Genomic DNA, 24,813 nt, shown 5'->3' with positions numbered 1-24,813 from the left:
AGATTCAGGATCCAGCCAGTTTCATTGATGAAATCTATGGCGGGGTATGAAATTATGGAATTGGAAGTACATCGAAGGCGTTCTTTCTCTAGCAAGATGATCTAAAAACAATCAGGAACATAACAATAACAATTCTCTCATAGACAACTAGCGCCTGGACTAAAAAAACAACTGGGCGATTTTAACACTGCTAATTTATACGTCCTAGCAAATTTCCTGAACACATAATATGTCATTCGTTGTTAATTTATATCGTCCCGTTACATTAAAAAATTATTCGTGCTGTGCATGTACAGCTTCAATTACTATCGAAACATTTTTTTTAGTCTTTTAGACGAATGACTGTTGTGACCGTATCGAAGATCTGATAACAAACAAATCGAACGACATTTTACCAATAGAACTCGTGACAGAGTGAAAATGGGTATTAAAGAAAGTGCTCTCCCACTTATAGTGTTGCAGGGTGTGTTGTTGATTTTGTTTTTCATTTTCGGGGAGTACAAAACGGAATACGGTGATGGTTCAAGCAAATATCCAAGTAAGTGAATGATTCATTTTGGTAATTTGGTACAGTCATCTTAGTCAAAATGGGGTGAGTATCTCGGGAATTTGAAATACCCAGCTTTGAACTCGTATAGAATTGTATTTTGACATCCTGGAAGTTGTCTCAGAACCTACATGTTCGCGACTATCAAAATCTAAGGTCAAAGATCACAAAAATCGTTTTTTTTTTTAACATTTTGGCAATTATTCTGTTTTCTATGGGTTTGTTTTTAGTTGTATACATAATCAATATTGTAAAGGATTGAATTCCCTACAACTTTTGTATCATACTATTTTTTATAATGGGTGTTTTTTATAGAGGTATAGAATTTTAAGTTGGCATTACTTTTCAAAATGGCGACCGATTTAACAGCTGTCAAGTGATTTATTCTTAATTTGGTTTGGCAATTCATCATGAATAGACTCACGCCTGAACAACGCTTGCAAATAGTGCAATTTTATTTCGAAAATAATGGTTCTGTGCGGAAAACGTATCGCGCACTACGTCCATTTTATCGTCGACAAAATCGTCCATCAGAGCAGTTAATTCGATTAATCATGGAACGTTTTCGCACCACGATTACTCTTATTGATAACTCGCATCCCCAGAGACGCCGTACGGTGCGTACAGAAGAAGCTCTTGCTGCTGTACAGCGTAGCATTAAGGAAGACCCGGAGGAGTCCATCCGCCATCGAGCACAGGAATTGGATCTGTGTCCATCCACTATATGGAAGATTTTGCGGAAGGATCTTGGTTTGCGTGCTTACAAAATCCAACTCGTGCAAGAATTGAAGCCAAACGATCATCAAGTAAGGCGTAGATTCGTCGAATGGGCCCAAAACGAGATTACCGTTGTTCCCAATTTTCATAAGCAAATTTTGTTTAGCGATGAAGCGCACTTCTGGTTGAATGGCTACGTCAACAAACAAAACTATCGCATTTGGAGTAAAGGTAATCCTCAAGTGTATGTCAAAACACCGTTACATCCACAAAAACTGACTGTTTGGTGCGCTTTATGGGCTGGTGGAATCATTGGTCCGTACTTTTTCAAAAACCATGGTGGCCAGAACGTTACAGTCAATGGTGATCGGTATAGAGCCATGATTACTAACTTTTTCATTCCTGAATTGAATAACCATGATGTCCAGGAGATGTGGTTTCAACAAGACGGTGCAACATGCCACATAGCTCGTGCCACAATAGATTTATTGAAAGACACGTTTGGTGACCGCCTAATTTCACGTTTTGGACCTGTGAATTGGCCTCCAAGATCTTGTGATTTAACACCGCTAGACTACTTTCTGTGGGGCTATGTAAAGTCATTGGTCTATGCGGATAAGCCACAAACGCTTGACCATTTGGAAGACAACATTCGCCGTGTTATTGCCGATATACGGCCACAAATGTTGGAAAAAGTCATCGAAAATTGGACGTCCAGATTGGACTACATCCGCGCCAGCCGTGGCGGTCATATGCCAGAAATCATATTTAAAATGTAATGCCACAAGATTATCTTTCGGATAAATAAAATTCATGTCAATCGAATAATCCATCGTTGTTTTATTGCAACTTAAAGTTCTATACCTCTATAAAAAACACGCTTTACATTGAATCATTTTTGAAATAGAGGGTTGTTAGGTTGGGTTAGGTCCAAAATAGGTGGGTCTATTCGACCCTTCACTCGACCAAATGAACCCAGCTGCCGAACTCTAAAAACCAGATTCGGTCCCCAGCGGGGCAGTCACAAAGCCTGTGCTCTGCTGTTTCATCATTTTACAAACACACACTCAGTCTTCCGACAGTCCAAGTCTCTGCATATTATGATTCAAATGACAGTGACCTGTGAGAAGGCCTGTTGGACATCGTAGTATATCTCTACTGTAGTCCAACAACTGTTTGGTATCAAGCTCCGGAGGGTGAATAAACGCCTTGGAGTGAGTCAATCCTGGAAGATTCTGCCAGAAGTCCATAAATCTTCTTACCATCCAGTTCTTCAATCTTTGTTTGGCAAAACTTGAAGTGATGCCAATGACAGGTTCTGGTCTGATGAAGCTGTAAGTAGCCTCATTGTCTTCCAGGCCAGTTTTGCCACGAATATGGACCAGAGACAATCTGTTAAGTCTTTTTATAAAGGAGAGTCGTTACTGGCAATTTGCTACCAATTTAGACGTTGCTTGGTAGGAGTCAAGAGCTTCCAATACCGCTTGACTGTCCAAGAATATTTTTATTGACTTGTGTATGAGGTTGTATTCTTCCATTCTCTCCACACACAATTCAATACCATACAGTCGCTTGTGTCTGCGACTGAAAACACCTGCATCAGAACCGAAAGGTGTTTTTGATCCGTCAGTGAACCAACAACTATCTTCTCTTGATATTTCCTTCTCCCGAAGGATCCAGTCCTCTCTACACAGGAACAGTTCTTTATAAGACCGTTAGTAGTTGACAGTTGGAGGCATAAAGTCATAGGTCATTTCCAGAATTCTGTGACTTCCAGTGTCAACCAACAGACCGTTGAATTCAAAAAATACTTTTTTGTGAGATCTTCACTAAACGATTTTACAAAAACGCCGTTAAGTTGATTTATGCAATTGGCAATGTGCACAAGTCTATATGCAGTCTATCCACCCTGTCCCTCTAGAGAAATATGGATAGGGGGTAGATCTAGAAGGAACTCCATGGCCGCTGACGGTGTGGTACTAATGGCATCACTGATGGCCAGACAAGCCTGTTTCTGTGAGCCAGGGAGCTTTGCCTGGGTCGTTTTCTGTGAAGCCTTCGGCTACCAGGCAACTGCACCATAAGTGATCATTGGTATGACAATCATTACATGAATCCAACGGATTGGGTCGGGACCTAAACCCCAATTTTTACCAAAAATCATTCGACATGTCCTTAGGGATAGTCTGGGCTTTCTGTGAAACTTTTCCCAAGTGAGCGTTCCAGGTGAGTCTTTCATCAAGGATAATGCCAAGATATTTCACCTCCGTTCCAAATGGAATGACCTCACCATTGAGGAAAGGTGGCGTTAGATTGTCCAATTTTCTCCTCCTGGTGAAGGGGATTATCACAGTTTTGCTGGGGTTGACAGACATCTGTTCCCTCAGGCACTTGTCAACGTCCAACGTACTTTGAAAGATATAACAAGCTACCCTTCCCGACGTTGACCTTGCCAAGATGACAACGTTATCTGCATAAGCTTGCAGATCTACTTTTCTTCTGTCGAGGGCATCAAGCAGACTATTCATCAGGAGCGACCACAGAGGGGAGATAGTATCCACCTTGGCGGCACCCTCTAGTGACCCTGAACTTAATGGCCTCGCCTTGGAGGGTCGTAGTTGCAATTTTGTTCACTAGCAAGGCATAGATTCGGCCAGTTATGGTCGATTCTGTACCTTTTCTAGGTAGAGATGATCCTAGAGATGTGTATTGTAGATATCGAGAAATACAGCAACCGCAATCTCCTTGTTGTCATGGGATTGGGAGATTTTCTCAACTGAACTGGTTATAGTTCAAGTTTCATTTCTAATTGTTATTTGAATAGAGTTCAGAAAAAAATAATTCACCGAATACACAATTAGAGCCTATTATATAATATGGTATTCCATGACGTTTCCTCTGCTGGTTAAATAGCTTCACAGTCAGATTTACACGGCACGCTTCACATGTTGGTTCATTCTTGTTTTGAAGCAAATACTCGTGAATAAGACGTGTGTGGCCTAACCGTAAACAGGTTAGGATTACTTGATCTCTTGATATTGAGGCAACGAAACTTTTCACTTCTCTTAGCTTTGATGTTGATCCTTGTCAACGGTTCCGCCATTCTAGAAGCAGGCCCTCTTTAGTTGGATTCTGCATGTCACCTGTCATGGTTTTGGTTACAATTTCAAAAATTACGCTGGTAAACGCTTCTTTGGCGGGTTCATCAACTTGTTCATCACCTCGTTTTCCTATCTGCCATGGGATCCATATGAAATTTGTGTTTTTCCATTTGTCTCTGTTTCATACAGTTGGTTCTTGATTTGTACAGCCAAAAAGTTCCTGGGAATTGTATCCACATTGTATACTCAGAGAGCTGAAATAATCTTTCAGAATAATTTAGTTTTTGTAAGTGGGTGCGTTGATAAATAGAGTGGTAAGGTATGTGGCATATAGTTCCCCTGTAGAAACAGAGCTACATCGTGGAGGTTTGCTTTGAATGGAGATGTTGGGACCAATAATTGCTGCTCCCACTTCCTCATCCGTTTTTGAAGCGTAACTATACAGTTTAATAGGGTTTTGGTATTGTTCTAATAGAATTTGAAAGTGGTTTTTTATGAGTGATGGATTGGTACAATGTTTGTCGAAGATGGAAATACCTGTGTGACATTTAGGTTGGCTTATGATCTGTGGAGGAGAAGTAATCTGTTGGATAGGAGAGACGTCAGTAAAAGTTACACCAAGATCCTTAGAAGCCATTTTTATTCTTTCGTGTAGGGGTTTCGCATATCTAGGCCTGTTTTTATATAAAGTGCTTGGTTTGGTAGGAAAAGTCGTTTCGTAAGAGGGATTTTGTCAGACTGCCTCTACTTCTGCAGCGTAAGTTAGTGTAAAGAGTTCAATAATTTCACCTGTAATCATAAAGAAAGAAGATATTTCACTAGTTCGGACTTCCATTGTCTACTATATAAAATGATTTGAAATTCCTGAAACAACTTAGACCGATCATCAGCTCCAGAGATTCGGCTACTCAAAACTTGTCTAGATTTTTACTTCTCTTAATACAACCATTACAAGGAAAAACATCGTCTTTTGTGTAAAATTCACTTTACATAAGATAAGGGACTGCCAATGGGATCGCCACTTTCACCAGTCATAGCCAATATATATGTGGTTTGAAACTCTGGCCATTGAAGAATCCCACAAGAAACCTCGAGTCTGGTTAAGATATGTTGACGACACCTTCATAATATTGAACCATGGGAATACTGAACTAGACGCCTTCCTGAAACACATCAACAGCGTGAGACCTTCCATCAATTTCACAATGGACAAGGAAATCCACAATGAATTGCCATTCTTAGACGTTTTGGTGGAGAGGACCGACAGTAAGTAGGAAACATTTATATACCGAAAACCCACTCATACGGGACAGTATCTGAACCACGAATCCAACCACCATCAATCGACTAAAAAAGGAATCATCAAGACTTTATTAAACCGTGCTTTTGGGCTTTGGCTAGAAGACAGCAGGAGCCTCGCAAGGAAGAGAAGCCGTCACAACCAGTGCTTGCACTTCCCTACATCAGAGGATCATCAGAGAGGATAAGAAGAATTGGTTCCAAGTACAACATCAGAACCTGCTTCAGATACGGTAACACTATCCGTAGCAGCCTCACGAAAACCAGGCCACCAAACGCGGACTGCGATTCCAAGAATTGCATTCACCGGATACCCTGTGAGTGCGGAGAATCCTATATTGGTGAAACTAAGAGGCCATTGAATGTTCGCATTGCCGAGCACAAGAAACAAACACAGCGAGGGGGAACCAGCAAATCAGGAATAGCAGACCATGTTTGGACCCATCAATACAACATCAAGTGGTCCCAAGCTGAGATCTTGCACAGAGAGGAACATTGGTTTAGGAGAAAATTCAAGGAAGCCGCATACATGTTGTCCAACAACGTATTCAGCCAAGCCAGCGTAGAAATACGCAACATATCATCATCATCATCAAGCGAAAAATGTCCAACTCCCGCCAAAACGGTCATCTCCCACGGAACCAGTGAAGCGGAAAATGGAAAGCGGGGATAAGTGAAAGTACTCGAACGACTTGTAAATAGTCATCTCGCGGAGGAATCAGTCCAGTCATCACCCGAAGACGATTGTAGATACTAACAATCGAAACGTCGTGAACTAACGTGACTTGGAATCTCACCACTTTTCATTTTTATTTTCTCCTCTTTATTTTTTTATTTATTCAATTGTTCTATTTTTACTTGTATTTTATTTCACTATTATTTCATTTCAGGTTCATTTTGGTTAATATAAATGTTATTTTCAGCTATTCATTTTCACTTCTCCTTTTTTAGTTGTTTCAGGGATTTCAAATCATTTTATATAGTAGACAATGGAAGTCCGAACTAGTAAAATTCATCATGAAACATTGTCAATCACCTTCAAACAAAGAAGATATTGATTCACTTATAATTTCAATTGGGGGTACACTTTTTCGAAAAATACTCTATTGTGAGTGTTAAGAACAAAAATATACTCTTCCAAACGTTACGATAATCATCTGCGTTCAAGAAATCTGATTTTATTTTTGCACGCATCAAATGGTTGTGATACGACTTCTGCACTTTTTAAAAAATGGAAAAACATTTTTGAGTGCATTTGAGAAACTGCCGAATTTTGATCAAGTTGAAGCAGCATTTGAAGAAGAAAACTGTCCGGTTCAAAGATTATTTAAGAAAGGAATCAAAATCTTGTTGACAGTCTATAATGCTCCAAAATCTGTGGGCAGTGTCGATCATCTTCGTTACGCACAATACGTCAAGTCTACAAAGCTGAATAAACTAGTGCAGTCATCAAATATTCCACCCACCAACAAGTGCAGCAGCTCACCAACATTTGGATCGTGTTCTTCATCAAGTTTAAACTTGGTTACGGCATAATTTGGAACCCTAGGAATGGATTTGGACAATGCGTAAGGAATATCTGGAACCTATCACGATAATTTCAGCACCTGCTTCAAAGGAATTGCTCAACACAATATTCTGCAACTGCAAGAATGGTTGCAGTTCGCGATGTGGATGCAAAAAATCGGGGTAACAGTGATCTTCAGCTTGTGGCCAGTGTAATGCTTCACCATATCAGAGCGATATCAATGAAAACAGAACCTTTGACCCCGAAATCATGGAAGACCTGAAGACAAATGTCGTTGGAGTTTTCAAGACATGATAATTGGCTTCGGGACGGACGGAAGAACGATTGGTGATGGTCATACCGCAATTAATAACGGATTCGGAAGAGTACATACCACCCATGGTTAGCCTGTTGAAAAACAGAAAACGGTGTCTATGTCTCACATCACATCAGAAGAATCAAAGGACATTATTTCAGAACATGGAAATCTACAAACCTCTGGATTATAACTACAAATAGAAATTGTCACAGAATTGGACAGCGATAGTATGTGGAGCGAAACGGTGGTAATTGGGTTATTTCAGGAAGTGGCTTTCCTTCAACCGATCATACTGAAGTCAGTCACGGAAAGGAACGAGGATTGAAACTTGGAAACTAATTGGTGAATTTTCTCCCACGTGACAAGGAGATTGCAAACTATCCGTCTCATGAGCAAAGTATTTGGAAAATCACGGGCGCCTCGCGTAAAATAGAATATAGGACTGAGAAAAACCCAAAGAAATCGTTGTAAAATAATGAATGGTATCCAAAACGATCAGAAACAGAAGATGGCCAAGTACAAATAACCACAGAATAAATGGAAGAGGAAGAAGGTCGTCCAGATATGGCTTTGGTGGATCCAGTGTTTATCAGTTATTTTCATCTCGCCCATACTAAGAACAGTTCAATTTAGTTATTTATTCGAAAACGTGACGTCGAAACGATAACGAATTGTTTGTACAAACAAACCCATTGTAGAATATTTTTACACGTCGTACAAAAGAATACATCAACATAAACCTTGTCGCAGCTGCTGATATAATCTGCCTGAACAAAACAACCTTACTTCACATTTTCTCGGTTCTCAGTATCAGTTACGAGTTGTTACAAACTCTCCAAGCTTAGTGTTGCCATGCCTTTACGTCAAGCCCGACATTATTACAAGCAGGAATCGTTAAAAACGGGCCGATTTGAAATAATCCCGGTTTTGATAAGCGCTCAATGTATTTTGTGCGTGTTTTTCGTTGCTTTCATGGAATATTCTCCACAGGCGGATGCATCAGATCCCAGAAATTCCATCGATCCCGTTTATGGTGGTTTTAGTTAAAATAAAAGCACTCCAAGGGAATTTTACACATGTAAACTAACAACAGTTTATTCTCTAAATATTAATATTTTGGTAGATTGAACAACTACTATAGAAATTGAAAAATTTGGAAGAAAGCTTTTTGGTTTTTACTTCTCCATCTTAATTACTTCACTTTTTCTTATTCAGTTCATACTCCAAATATTCGTAGTGGAATTGACAGAGATATTCATAGGATCGCTACATAATATAATACACTCCTCAAAATAATTGAAGGATCACTTCTTCATAATTTTGTAATTTTTTCAACAGTGAAAAACTTATTTGTTACATTATTTCGAAAAACAACACGAAAATCAACCAATGACCACTCCCCACGGTGTGGGGAGTGGTCATTGGTTGATAATGCTGGCGCGCCCTCCCGAATGTATCGGGGCTTCGGGGGCTAGAGCCTGACCAGCACTCACTAAGGTGGAAAAAAGTGTTTATTCATTAATAGCGAAAAAAAATACAGACCTTCTATTGTTACAAAATAAAATGATTCTAAAACAACTTAGTAATACGAGGCTTAGAATAAACCAAAAAATCCACCGAAGCTGATATTATCAGCTTGTGTGTGGTGACATATTATTATGGTGTGATGTTGACGAATCAAATGAAATACAGTCAAATTAATGGAAAAGAAAACAAGGGTGAAAATAAGATTACAGGTTAACCAGAAGAATATGTTTTCAACTAGCTTGAGAGTTTTAGATATAGCTTAATTATAGAAAGAGCAGTAGACCAAAGTTGGAACAAAATTGGCTTAAGAAAAGTGTAAACACTATAATTTTTTTCCAAGGAAATAATATTGAATAATAATACCAAAAATTCCATAAAAATAAAATTAATATTCAGGTTATCATAATGATAAAATTGAGAGTATTCAGCAGAATATACGAATTGTAACTATAATTTGTTGTGAAGTAGGGATAATTAGTACAAAAGAATCGTTTCAAACGTTTTATTTCCGTCATAAATTAATCATGAAATATGGAGCAAGCGCGATCATCAAAATCAGGAAAGTATAACTTGTGTTGATGTGATGATGGCATGCCTCAGATTTCCACAGAAACATCTAACAGAACGAGTGTGTGAAAGAAATTATTTTTTAATAGCCTTAACTTTAATATCAATCATAGTATATATTTTTTGTATCGACTAATCGATGTGTTAAAATTCTTGATCTTGAAATCAGCCATAACTTCAGCTTCTTCTTGAACAGAGATAATGAGTTCAGTTGTTTCAATTCATTCGGTAGATCATTATGTATCTTTGGCCCAAGAAACATGCTAGATCTCTGGGATATTGTTTTAGTCACAAGTGGAACTAAAACGGTGAATTTTTTTTACCTTGTAGAGTAGAAATAATCTAGAAATATTTGGCTCCGTTTTTCTAAGACATTGCCAAGCTTGTAAAAGGTCAGCTGATGGGTAATTGGTTTTCTGAATATTATTTTCAAAATCCATTTTTGAATTATTTCACCATTCTTTATAATGCCCCTCCCCAAGCTATTATGCCATATCTCAGTTGGGATTCCATTAATGCGCAAACCATAATTAAGAGATGTTTTTCTTCAAGAATGTTCCTTAAATATTTGATAGACAATAGGCTTCTAATTTTTTGCACTAACTTCCTAATGTGTAAGTTCCATTTTGAATGATTGTCTATCATTACACCGTGATACTCTATTTGTGTAGCTTGTGTGATTTTCATGATGCTGTTTTCACCTCTGATTTCAAGGGGTTGAAGACTGGGTAAGTTTTTGTTATTCACTGAAAAGGCTAAATATTTTGTTTTAGAATAATTTATAGTCAATAGTTTGAATTTGAGCCAGTCAATGATTGTTTTGAAGTAATTTTGTGCTTTAGTGATGAGCGAGTTCCAGTTTTCGGCTTAATAAAAAACTGCTGTGTCGTCTGCGTAGCTTATAATTCTCCCATCAGTGTGGAGATTGAACAGGTTATACTGCGAAAAGAATTGGACCAAGTATGGTGCCTTGAGGTACCCCAAACTTCATCACTTCGTATTTACTACTTTGACACACTGCTTTCTCTCACTCAAGTAACTTTTTATGAGAGTTAAACACGTGCCACGAATACCTAAATCCTCTAGAGCGTCCAGGAATTTATTATGACTGACAGTATCGAACGCCTTGGCCAGATCAATGAATATGCAGAGGCACGGTTCACTACTATCGAAAGATTTATAAACTCGTGTAGTTAATTCCTTTATCGCATCTTGTGTTGACCTGGCCTCTCTAAATCCAAACTGTCTAGATGAGAGGTGATTATATTCCTCAAAAAAATCTGTTAACCTTCTCTTCAGAATATACTCTAGAATTTAAGTTATACCAGTGACAAGAGAAATCGGTCTATAATTTATACATTTCAATTTTTCTCCTTTTTTAAAAATGGGTTTGATAATTGTCGTCTTTAAAGATTTAGGCCAATATCCTGTCGTCAGTATTTAATTCATGAGCAGTGTAAGTGGCTCTTCAATATATTCTTTGATATGCTGCAGAACTTCTACTGATATTTCATCTATTCCTGGTGCTTTGTATTTTTTCAAACTTCAACTTCATCTATATTTGCTTCTGTTGAATATATCGAACTTTGGTTGATCTACCTCCTGTCCACATTTTTCTGGAGAGACAGGCTAGATGGACTGCATATAGACTTGTGCACATTACCAATTGCACAAATCAATTTAATGCAGAGTGCAACAGATTGTTAGTTGACACTAAAAGTCACAGCATTTTGGAAATCACCTCTGACTTTATGCTCCATTTGTCAACTACGAACTGTTTCATAAAGTATTGTTCTAGAGTGGAGAGGACTGGGTCCTCCGGGAGAAGATAGTCGTTGGTTCACAGATGGATCAAAAACACCTTCTGATTCAAAACCACCTTCCGATTCTGGTGCAGGTGTTTTCAGTCGCAGACCCAGGACCTACCTAGAAACCTTTGCAACTGTATTTCAAGCGGAAATATACGCTAATGAGTTGTGTGCGGAAAGGGGCTGAGAATACAGCCTCATATCAAGGCAATTAAAATATTCTAGGACAGTCAAGCGAGAAAATACTTTGTGTCCACTCCGCTGGGAACTGAATCAGGTTTATTTGGTCGAGTGTGAATAGGTATGAGCCACAATAAACCTTTGCTAGTTGCGGTGGAGGCTAGAATAGACCCACTCACTTTGAACCTAACCTAACCTATTTTGTGTTACTTTCTCGGACAGAAATCATAGTTGGGATTCGCCGGGGCTTGGTTCTGATGTGGGTTGGTTTTGACGGGTTCGAATGCTTTCTCCCAGTTGATCCCAAACATGTTCGATGGAATTTAGGTCCGGGTTGCAAGCAGGCCACGCCTAAGTAGTAATATAGTAGGCTTGTAGGTACTGACACTCGATCCCTGCAGGATGGGGACGCGCCTTATTGTGCATAAAAATGAAAGTGTGCCCTCTTGCTTCTGCTCTGTGACGTATCTGGAGCGTTGCGGATAACTACAAGGTCTGTACGATCACTGAATGTTATTCCATCATTGATCCACCTCCAAATGGGACCCTTGAAAACAAGCAGCAAGGAATAAAACGTTCATGCTTTCTTCTGTATACTTTGGCCTGACCATCGTTACCAAAAAGTAAATTCAGACTCATCAGAAAAGAGTACTTTACGCCAAATCCTTTGCTGCCAACGTTTGTGTTTTCAAGCAAACTGTATCCTTTTTCTTTTGTGATATGCTGTAAGCCGAAGTACCTGGACTGATCGTCTAGATCTTAATCCCCTTTCTCGAAGTCGATTTCGCACAATTTCTTGAGAATTTGGGGTCCTCGATGTTTGACTCAGCTCATTTTGTAGCCCCTGACTGTTGGAAATCTGCATATGAGGGCACTTAGACGTGAATACCTGTCCTCTTGGGCTGAAGTGGACCTTCGCCGCTCTTGACCCGGCCTTCTTTGAACAGTCTGTAATTGTTGGTTGCGTTTTCAAAGCCTTGAAACCACTGATTGTCTTACATCTAACCTTTGACCTACCTGACGTTGAGGAACAACACTTTCAATCCATGTGATAGCCCTAGTGATACCATTGACATAAATAAATCTTGGCACAGAAGGCACCAAACAGAAAATGAGTGAACTGCACCTTGTTAGTTCGATTGACAACTGGTTGGTACTTGGAATCATGTTCTTCTTCTGTTTTTTATGGTCTTTACTTTCCTTCGGCGCAGTAGATCGGTGGAATCATGTTTACTTCTGTTCCTATTTCGGAATGTTTACAAAAAGATAGGAATTATCTATACCAATCCAAACCAAGAGACAAAAACAACCTCTGAACTGTGTCTTATCAAAGTTGTACACTACCAGAGGTCACATTATTATCTGGTATCTGGTATATGTAGAGAAGGGAGGGTGAGTGTAGACTCACAGCACACATGTGACCCATTTTACATCCTCCCGAGGAGTTGTCCTCCTAGGTCATCCTCCATCCTGTCCTTTCCAGGAAGGTGAATAGGTCACTAGGAGACATCTCCTTTATATTGGCAGGTGTAGGCCTAGACTCGTCAAATACACACCTTGAGGTGTCTCCGCGAAGGTTTCTTCAACCTTCTTGGGGTTCCCTCCGTGAAGGTGCACAAGTGTGGGAGCTATCCTGCAGGGGCAGCCGGTTCCTTGCCTTCAAGGCGGAGCTTTTGGCGTCTGCCGCAGGAAATGCCCTTGCTGTTGAAGGTGATCTAATATGTTCAGCCTCATTCCAAGCGGTAGATTGGGGTGGACATTTCTATTCATCCCCAACCACCGCCTTAGATTGAGGTGAGCACTGTGCCCATCCACATTATTATAATTATCATGATATTATTCTTGTACGCGATCATGATGAGGTAGTAATCTTTCAATTGTTTTGAGGAGTGTATATGGAAGAGTTAGGATACGACATTTCACTCACATGGAATCATCCTCGATGCCGGACTTTGGAGTTAAGGAATTAGACACCTATCTCATAACCTCATTAACACGTTGATGAATAATATTACAATAGTAATGTCACAATTGACCAAAAAATTTACACAAAGACAGTACGTAAAAAAATCCATACGCTTATTTGATCGATGAGAGCCATAGGAATGTTGTTGAAAGATGTATGTGTATGGGAGACCAGTTTATGAGAAATACAAAACCTTTTGGCTTCTACTTCTCCATCTAGTAGTAAATGACTATGATGAATGTATACCACCAAACTATTCATTTTACCGAAAAAAATGTGGAGAATTTTTCTGTGAAGAATTGATCAATATACATAAACGTAATATTTTATTTCTATTCATAATATTGAAGTTTTAACAAAAATCAGTCCATTGAGATTTAAACAGTCTGCTGAAGGTGTAAACAACTCGAATAAATCAATTTTTGAATCTGAGTTAAAATTCAAATTGCCGCAGTTCATTAAAAAATAACCACTCCACTTCAGTGTCCATATCGCCTGCCTCATAGAACATCTATTCCTCCGCAAATACATAATTGAGAGCTTGGATCCGCATCCATTTCAAGAGACTTTTTTTTTTTTCAGTATTCCAGGATGTCCATGTTATGATATTCATCGGCTTTGGGTTTTTAATGACATTTTTGAAGCGTTATGGATATAGCAGCGTCGGATTTACATTATTATTGGGTTCTATTATTATTCAGTGGGCCCTGCTTTGCCAAGGATTCTTCGAACTCAACGCCGACTATAAAATTGAATTGGGAATCGAAAGGTAAAGGGAATTTTATTTCGGAAAGATGCGAGAGAATTGATGCTATATCGTTGAATGATGCTGACATAATGCTGGAATAACGATGAATGGATCCACAGATGATCGATACAATCATCGTTATTTGTGAGTTGGTATTATCATAAAAATATCAGATTTATATTTCACAAGTAGAAAAAGTTGATGCATTGATAGCGACTTGAGTGTTTCATTTACTTTTCTCTGATGAAGGGTTATTGTATTATCTCCCAGAATATCGTAATATCGTGAATTGAAAAAATTATGGGCGGTTCTTGTTCAAAATTTCATATCGGACTAACCGAAAGAAGTATTTCCAGAAGAATAAAAGAGCATAGAAGTAGTTTTTTGAATGGAAATACCGATTTAACATTTGCAAATCATCTTTTGACAGAGGGATACAAATTCAATCATGATTATGATGTAATAATAGTAATAGTGATATGTTTTATCATTATAAGACATACCAAATAAAATTAAAATAAAAATGGTGTATGGGAACATACTATGTTAAAATGGAGGATATAAAAGATATATATATATATATATATATATATATATATATATATATATATATATATATATATATATAAAAGAGTAAAAGTCAAGTTTATAAAAGAGTAGACATGAAAAGTACCAACTTAGGAGCTCCTTAATAAATAAAGATAAAAAATATCAGTAAGTCAGTTGAAAGCTATCGTTAAAACATTCATCCGTAGTATAATAGGGTCCATCCGTGTTAGGAATCACACGTTAAAAGGTGAGACCTCGTTAATCCTTAGCTCGCACAAGTTTAGACTTCTGAGGGTTGTCGTTCGTAGGGGTGCGACTACTGGTTAACGGTAAAACATATTTTAAACAGACAGATCAGAAAGGAATTGTTTGACTAACTTCCTGAGTTGGAAGTCATTTATATTTGGCAGATCTTATGTCCATAGGCACAAATGATTGTACATTTTTCCACCGTTGTAAAATATGGAGTTTCTGGTGATGTTTTCAGTTGGCACCGTGAATTTCAGAGAGTGTCTGCTGTTTCGCGTGTTCTAATGGTTATATTATAATAAAAAAAGTCCTGACTCCCGAAACTGTATCTCGATTATTTATAATTTTTACAGAGCCCTGAAAATAGAGCCAAAAGCGGGTAGTCTGGCTTTCGTGCGCCTTTCGTCAATCTGACATAAAAACAAGAAAAAATATTTAAACATATCAAATGTAAATATTAAGGAATGAAAAAATTCATGTACTGTCCGCGGTCAAAAAATGTTTATCCCAATTTTAACGTTTATTATAAATTTGTTAATTAATAACTTTTATTGAATTGAAAGTTAATATAAAAATCCCTATAATTATTAAACTAAAACCCTGGCATTTTTTTCCTTTGGTGAAGTTATCCTTAATAGGCAAAAAAATAGATTACCGTTGCCGAAATGAAAAAATTGTTATTTTCAATTTTTTTATTGACAATTGAAAATAAGAATTTTATAAAAAATACATTACAATTTTTTTTTATTTTTTATTATTTCAATGTCTCATGGCTAAAAACTGATCAATGATATTTTTTTTTATTTTTACAGCTATTGTTAATAAATTTATTGAAAACAAATACATTGTTTATAAGCAATTTCAAAATTTTGTTTTGCATTATGTTAATTGAAAAAAATCATGATTTTTAGAAAAAAAATGGTTTCTTGAAAAAATTTCTTTGTTGCTAAAAAATGCGTTTGTTAATAAACAATCGTTTTTTGCAACTAAATATTAAAATTAAGGAACCGTTTTTTTTTAAATCATAAATTCTATTGTTCTTTAAGGTTTTGAAAAAACTATTTTTTTCATTCTCTTTTTAATTGTTTATTTAAAAAAAAATTGTTACTTATAAACAAATTTTTTCATTCAAAAAGTAACTATGTGTTTTTTTTTCAATTCATTCTATTTTTTATAAAACTTTTAATATTGTGATACCTTGATACTTGTCTTTTTCATTCGCTTCTTCGCTTTAATAATTATAATAACTTTATAATATGTCTTTATTAGAACAGCATGAAAAACAATTTTTTTTCTTTTTTTTTTTCTTTACACATAACTGCTGACCTAAAAGGCGAAGTTCAGTAGCCCACTACGTATAACCCAGTGAGGTCCTGCTCTACCACTTAACCTTTTACCTTACTATATTATAGTTTACATTCATTTAGAAGATCTTACACTGGAATAACTAAATAACTGTTTGTTTGCTCCAAAGGAATTATATCAGTAAACACGTTTGATAAACTTCAACATATTTAAAATACAAGGTCTAACAAATCAAAATCAAAACTGCATGGTTCAGAAGTACTTCAGATTTCATTCTTTATTAAAAATTGAAAAATGGTTTTTTTGAATCTATAATTAGAGGTATTTATAATATCTGAGGGCAATACATTCAGGATACTACCTATATTATAAGAGAATGAACGTTTAAATAAACTTGAATTGTGTCGTGGGATATGGATTCGATTTTTCTGACGAATGTTTATAGAGTGAATTTGTGACCGAAATGATATTTTGTTATATAAATATTTATCATAACTGCAAACTATTGCAGTTATGATAAATATGCTTCAAGTCTTTTTTGTTCATTATGAATTTATTAACAATTTGAGCCTTTTACTGAAGTTGTAGTCCTATTATTTATTCAATTATTGATCGTTATTTATTAAAAAAAGAAAAAATTTCGAGTCTTTTCAACATAAACTTCGTGTCCTGTAACAATAAATCATAAGGATTTTATTACTTGCACTTTTAGTAGTTGTAGGATCATTAACATTCACTTATTGTCATATTTGTATGGAGTTTAAGAAAATTAAATGAAGCAATCAGTCATTCTGTTAATTTAATTTTAATGAGTTTACTCATTAAACTTCTTTGAATTTTCGATGCTCACAAATTTTTAAATTACTTTAAAATTCCGGTTTATACCTGTATGCGATATTCTTTTGTTACGTGGAAGAAACATCTGCTTACGGTTTGGAGGGTTAAATAAACAATTAAAAAAAGAATAAAAAAAAGTTTTTTCGAAACCTTAAAGAACAATAGAATTTATGATTTGAAAAAAAACGGTTCCTTAATTTTAATATTTAGTTGCAAAAAACGATTGTTAATTAACAAACGCATTTTTTAACAACAAAGAAATTTTTTTAAGAAACCATTTTTGTTTATAAAAATCATGATTTTTTTCAATTAACATAATGCAAAAAAATTTTCGAATTGCTTATAAACAATGTATTTGTTTATAATAAATTCATTAACAATTGCTGTAAAAAATTGAAAAAAATATTATTAATTAGTTTTTAGCCATGAGACATTGAAACAATGAAAAATAAAAATAACAAAATTTTGAAATGTATTTTTGATAAAATTATAATTTTCAATTGTTAATAAAAAAATAGAAAATAACAATTTTTTATTTTGGCAACGGTAATCTATTTTTTTACCTATTAAGGATAACTTCGCCAAAGGAAAAAAATGCCAGGGTTTTAGTTTAATAATTATAGAGATTTTCATATTAAATTTCAATTCAGAGAAAGTTATTAATTAATTAATAAAAATTTTTCGACTGCGGATTATTGTTCATTGATGTATCCCAACATAACATGAATGTTTTCATTCCTTAATATGTTTAATTTTTTTTTTTGTTTTTATGTCAGAGTGACAAAAGGCGCGGAAGCCAGACTACCCGCTTTTGGTTCTATTTTCAGGGCTCTGTAAAAATTATAAATAATCGAGTTTCGGGAGTCGGGACTTTTTTTACGCAAATTCATTGATCTTTTCAAATTTTTTTTTTCAAATTTCCAGAATTTTAAAAATTTTTCGAGATATTAAGAAAAAACTAAAGCCCCATTTTTTTTTCACTTAATTGTTTATGACTTTTGTAATTTTTATCGGCGGGTTTTCGGACCTTCCCTTAAACTTTCTAGGCAAAAATACTAATCGAATGACACCTTGGTCGTAATTTTTGGACAGGGCTGAAAAATGTCACCAAAAAGAGTTGAATCGAGTCATGTGAACCAGACTGAAAACGGTATTTCGTAGGATAAGTGAGAATCTATGAGTGCATAGTACGCCATCTTTATCTTTGCAGTGCTCAACCCCAATTCTTTATAAATCACTCTAACCCCATAACAGCCAGAGGAGACTTTTCAGTAAGTTGTTCAATATTATAATTTTAAATTCTGGTCAATGAACACTCCTAGAAATTAAGTTATTTTAAGATTCCAGTGATCTGTCTTCAAAAAACAGTTCGTTGATTGAGTATCTAAATGATTAAATTTGTTTTAGTTAAGTTGAAAGATAAAATATTTGACTCACACCAATCCTTGATTTTTTTCAAGTCGGTAGAGATTATTTGGTGCAACTCTCAAGTGTTTATATTATTCCAAAGTACAGTAGTGTCATCTGCAAATAAGGTGAACTTCCCAGAAATATTAAGCTTGGTGAGGTCAGTAATACATAATAACAAAAGAATGGGACCTAACACGCAACCTTGTGGAACTCCAGAATTAATTTCCTTTTTTTTATGAGTTACTTCTCTGCATCCATAACTTTGGAGCTTTCTCAGCAGTATTTTGTGGTAACACAGTCAAATGCCTTTGACAGGTCACAAAATACTGCGGCAGTCTTTTCACCGACATTTATCTCAGAATAAACTTTACACGGAAATGAGAAAATAGCATCATGAGTATTTTTATTATTCTGGAAGAATTGATTTTCGCTTCGCCATTAGGTTTAATTTGCAACGAGGAAATTGGTAATTAGGACAGATCTCAAAACTAGGTAAAATGATGTCTCAGGTGAAAATTCATTATTCACCAGTTTCGTCAGTTGTTCCTGGAGAGGTAAATAGTTTTGGCAAGAACATGTCTGAAGTTTGAAACGACATTCAAATAAGCTCCCACTAATTCAACCAACTTTGTATATATAACAGTTTCAGATTTTTTCAAGCTAGTCCTCCTCATCCTGGATAAAGTGTATGCTTATATTTCGTCATATCTAGACCAATAAAAATTCCTGGGGACATCTTACACACCTCCGTTTTTTGTCTATCGAGTTCCATATTTTCAAGAAATCAATGAAAGTTGTGTCATTTTTCCAACTACTCTTCAAACCAATATTCCATTCACAAGACGTTTTCAAATATCCAAAAAATCAGTATCACCACAAAAATTCCACCAGTCTAAAAGTGCAGCCCGAAACATAACTGAACAACAAACATTCAGCTCGAGTTTTTTCCCAGTCAGCATATAACTCAATTCAGATATATTACATGGAAATATGCCCGTTTTATCTCCAGAGTTGCGGACATATCTGATAAACTGGACCGTTAAAGTAATAAGTGGGAAATGGAACGATTCACAATGGTTGGAGTGGTTGATCCATTTCTCATATATAATTCTGTTATCGCAAATATATGTGGGACAATAACTTCTCTGATTCGTAGATCCATTATTTTTACAATCGGTATTGAAGTTTTCACAAACGTATGCAGTTTTGAACCATTAAAAAGTCAGTCAATTCATTACCGTTCTCATAATTGTAATAACGCTATTTTTCGGGGTTCTTGGCCGTGCCCTGCAGGTTTATATGCCTGTCGTTTCGTCTATTAATGCGGTACTGCTGATTTCATATTCAGATGGGAGTAGTCAGTGCATAGTGCTGAACAGTAGTATCCCTGACGCAGGGGGTACCTCAGGGTTCCCTACTTGGGCTACTATTATTCATAGTATCCGTGAATGACCTGACTTACTTAGTAAAACAATCAGATTTAAAAATTTGATTCGCAGATAACGAAAGCTTTTGCTTGAAAAACCTAACCAAAGACAAACATAGGCGCCCAAGCAGTTTATGATTATCATAACAATAATGGACTGTATCAATAAAACATTTCTCGTGACATTTCAACCCATAATATCAGTACCTATCCTAGTTTAACTATTGATATGAATCAAATAATTCAGCAAACTGAATCAATAAAATGTTCAGGAGTTACATTAAACCATGAATGAACCTGGGAAGGACATATCGATAAATTGGTAGCCAAATTGAGCTCTGTTGGTTTTTCATTGAAGCAATTACGAAATACATCTATTTTTGATTTTTTTGATAGTATATTTTGTCCATGTTCAGAGTGCTTGGTCATATGGTCTCATTTTCTGTGGATCATCAAGTTATATAATCGATGCATTCATTATGCAACAAAGAATGTCAAAAAGCATAATTGGAGTTTTGACACTCTGTGAAGAATTGTTCAGGAAGTCTTGAATCTCAAATCTGCTGCAGAAAAATCAGAACAGAACTTATTAGTCATTTTCAGGAATGACAGTTGATCAAAAATCACATAGATATCAACGAGTAAATTGGTATAATGAAGACAAACTAATGTTGACTAATGTTGGCATTACTCTTCACTATTGATAAAAAATCCGTCTAGATTTATGACGTTCGGTAACTATTTAGTTTTTATGCCATTCAAATTGACTTCGTACATACTATAAATCCATAATTGACTAGTCTGATGAGGATTCATGTTTTGACCTGTATGGAACTCTGGATTGCTTTAATAATGAAATTAAAAATTGATAATTCACAAACAAATAATATTTGCTCATATGCTATTCAGCATTTATAAACATTTCAACTACGTACTGAAAATGGAGTGAGAAACATATCACATGAAACAAATAATCAAACCATAGATATAGATGAATTTATTGCTGAGTTTTCTTACATATCAACAGAAATATATAAAGTCATTATTGAAAACACTTCAAAATAATGAAAAAGTATTCTCGTCAGTTAGAATCAAAATATAAACATAAAGAAAATGAGCTCAACTAATTAATCAAAAAAATAATACTATAAAGACAAATCTATGAGGCGAGTTCAAATCATAAAGAAATTTGAAATCCAATCAACAATATAGAAGATTATCTGTTTGATCTTCCTCTTGAAGATGAACACTTGGTGGTAGAAACAGGTATCAAGGTGTTAAAATAATAGTTTGGTGTTGGAAACCAACTACAGTAATATTCTTTATTAAAAATATATTTTGCCAAATCCTTCAACGACTTCTGTAATATTAGAGAGTAAAAAGTTTTCTCAAAAACAAGACTGTACACTGTATATCATTCAGTCAGAACAAAGGTGTGTACAGGTGGTCACAGAAGTACCCATTCTGACCTAGAGATGGGAGTAGTTATTCAAAAAAATATCTGCATCAAAAGTACACAGTCTTTAAAGCATACGTTTCAAGTTTGAAGACGGTGCGTTGTTTAGTATTTGTTTAGCAGTCATCAACAGCGATCGTTTTCGATGAATTTGTGAAAATGGAGAAAATTGTTCATCGTTATTGGTGCAATACTTTTATTTGAAAGGTATCAGCCCAACCAATATAAAAGTTGAACTGGATTCTTCTCTGGGCGACTTTCCTTCATCAATTATATTGTGTAGGAATCCTGCGTATAATATCTAATTCGATTCCATTACAAATAACACAACTACCAAAAAATCTTCTAAGAAGCCCTGGAAAAATAAACTAATCTCCGAGAATCAACTAGGGTTCGCATCTCCATATTTATTTTTTCATCCCCTCTGTCAATGTGCAAAAGCAATTCGAATTGAATCATCCCATTCGATTGAGGGAAAGTGTTCTTTTAAAATATTTATCCACCGATTCATTCGCGCCTTGTAACGGATTAACATGAGAAAAGAAGCGAAATGAAAGATTTATTTTCTGTATAACAATGAGGCGAGGGCTGTTATTTTTTCAACGCGGATCGAGAAAATAAAGTAACAAAGAAGCTGGCTCTTTGGATTTGTTCAATTTCCATTCAGAAGAAAATTCGCCAATAGAAAGATTGACTCAGCGCAAATGAAATGACAGATGAATGAGAATCAGCATTTTACGTTTACACATCGATTGGAGAAACGAAAAAAGAAAAATCGGATTAATATGTTTCTATCAGAAAATTGTGAACTTATGGAGACCAAAAGTTGTATAAAATAAATAACAACGAGTTACTGGTGTACTTTTTGTGATGCACTGTTTGGAACCTTTGATGTAGCAATAATAATAATAATAATAATAATAATAATAAGGGTTTATTTCAGGGCGATTCCCTCAGTCCCCTTCTCTTCTGCATCTCACTATTGCCATTATCCGTTGCGCTCAGAAATACTCGAGGGCATAACTGTGGCACCCCCGGAAACCGGAGGCACAAGGTCACCCATCTGTTTTATATGGATGATCTTAAACTTCATGCCTCTGGAGAGAAGGATCTCCATCAGTCCTTGAGGGTGGTGGAAGAGTACACGCATGCTATCGGTATGACATTCGGGATAGACAAATGTGCAATAGACTATCTCGAAAGAGGAGCGGGGACTACGGAGAGGATGTGCAGCTCGTAGCCCATCTGGATGCCGGAGAGACGTATACTTACCTCGGTGTGGAACAATGCCACTCACAAGAGGTAACAGCAGTGAAGAACTCTCTTCGCGGCAAGTATCAGCACAAACTTCGACAGTTCTGGCCATCGGAACTCGTTTGAAGTAGTGAAGTGGACTCGGGAGAAACTGTATCAACTCGACGTAAAGACCCGAAAAATGATGCATCTCTATAGGAGTTTGCATCCCAAATCGTCCGTTTCACGGTTGTACTTCCCCCGACAATAGGCAGGCCGTGGACTTTTGAGTTTGGAGTGTCTACATGACTGAATGGTACTGGATACAGCCTGTAAAGTCGTCAGGAGTTCGGATCCCCCCTCTGCATGGTCCGTGACCATGAGAGAGCAGGAATTGGAGCATTTCTCATTAGGACAGCTGCCCAAGCAGCTGATGAACTCGGTATAGTTTTCGACACTGAACTAGGTGACTAGAACTCTGTCACCGAGTTGGAACCTGTTCAGCATAAAGCTCATATAAAAGCCGCAGAGATCACCTCACTTCTGCGGAAACACAAGCACTGCGCTTGCTCAGGGCACATGATTCTCGGTCCTAATGATCACTCATCCCACGATGTGGGGAGTGGTCATTGGTTGAGAATGCTGGCGCGCATTATCCCCCGAAGCCCCCAATGTATCGGGGCTTCGGGGGATAGGGCCTGACCAGCGCACACTACGGTGGAAAAAAATAATAATAGCTTTATCGTCCAACAGTTACCCATTCACAGGAAAAAAAGAAAGAACTCCAATAATGAATATTACTGGAGTCCTTTCCCAACACCAAACTATTATTTCAACACTTCGACACGTGTTTCGATCACCAAGTGATCACCTTCAAGTGGAAGATGAAACTAAAGATCAAACGAATCACCCTCTGAAGTTTCGTACCGTGATTAGGAAACACCCTGTATAATTGAAGGACACTTGACAAAAATCCATTATTGTGTTAGAATTAGACCTTGTTATATTTTCAGTTGTCATTTTACTGTGAAACGTGTTTCGCTTTAAAATAGTTTCTTTAAGCGTGTTCAGTACTAGCAACTTAGTTAATCAAAAACTCAATAAAGGTGTTTATTAATTCGATGTAATGATTTCGTAGCAACAGTGTACTTTATCAATATAACTGATTCACACAATTTTCAGTATAGACATATTCATTTATCTAGTTATTAGAAGAGATACGTTGTTATTTCGTAGTTGGGATCGCCATCCGTCATGGCTAAATGGATGTTATTATAAAAATCACGAGGAACAAATGACAATTTCAAAATAAAAATCAACTTGTTGCATCTGCTCACAACAGTTTGTAGATTATATAGAATGCATCCTTCATTTTCGAAATTATCCTTCGAGAATACAATTCAATTGAATTGATACAAATTTGTTATCATATCTCATTTCTATTTTCTATATTTCAGCATTTATAAAGCGGATATAGCCACTGCAAGTGTACTAATTTCTATGGGCGCTGTTTTGGGAAGAACTTCAGTTATTCAGCTGGTAGTTATGGGATCGATCGAGATAGTGTTGTATTGCTCCAATTTGTATCTTGGATCAAAAATATTGAAGGTAAATGGTTTATCCGTTTCTTAGTCGAATATTCAAGAAAGTTTTCTAAAAAGCCAATGAAAGTTGTAATTCAAATACACCTGAATTCGTAGCTTCAACAAAAAAAGTTACACAAAATGTTTTTTTGTTATTTCTTGGTTTTCAATCTCCTACAATATAATCTGGAACTGACTTTTTTCTAATTTTGGGTGAATCTCAACTCGAAAAAAAAGATTTCAAATGGGACACAAATTTTGTTCACGAAGATTTCTTGTTGAAGAGCTTCCTTCGGAAATATGGGTTTGTGTACATAAATACCTACCGGTTTCAATGTTTCAACGGTTTAGAAAGTAGATTATTTCAAAACATTCAATAACAGAGAATGATAAAGAGAGATTTTTGTAAATAACAGTTTGTTCAGGAGAACTGTTATTGAACTGAAAAAATCTTCAATATCATTGAAATGTTTTAAAGG

At 36.2% G+C, this 24,813-nt stretch overlaps 1 protein-coding gene across 1 annotated transcript in view; it reads left to right on the top strand.

Annotated features, from left to right (window-relative positions):
* The first annotated feature begins 242 nt into the window (after positions 1 to 242).
* The window catches only part of Rh50 (Rhesus blood group-associated glycoprotein Rh50), a 111,230-nt gene continuing 86,659 nt past the window's right edge, over positions 243 to 24,813 (top strand). The window contains exons 1-3 of the mRNA XM_023174353.2: positions 243 to 538; positions 14,121 to 14,307; positions 24,209 to 24,359. Coding sequence (XP_023030121.2) covers positions 421 to 538; positions 14,121 to 14,307; positions 24,209 to 24,359 — 456 coding nt within the window. The 5' untranslated portion in view covers positions 243 to 420. The remainder of the gene's footprint in view (positions 539 to 14,120; positions 14,308 to 24,208; positions 24,360 to 24,813) is intronic.

Source organism: Leptinotarsa decemlineata, unplaced genomic scaffold (assembly GCF_025532065.1).
Source record: "Leptinotarsa decemlineata unplaced genomic scaffold, Ldec_3_MD MMD2_tig00026336_RagTag_RagTag, whole genome shotgun sequence".
In the NCBI taxonomy this organism is placed as follows: domain Eukaryota; kingdom Metazoa; phylum Arthropoda; class Insecta; order Coleoptera; family Chrysomelidae; genus Leptinotarsa; species Leptinotarsa decemlineata.
This window is presented reverse-complemented; position numbering and strand designations above follow the sequence as displayed.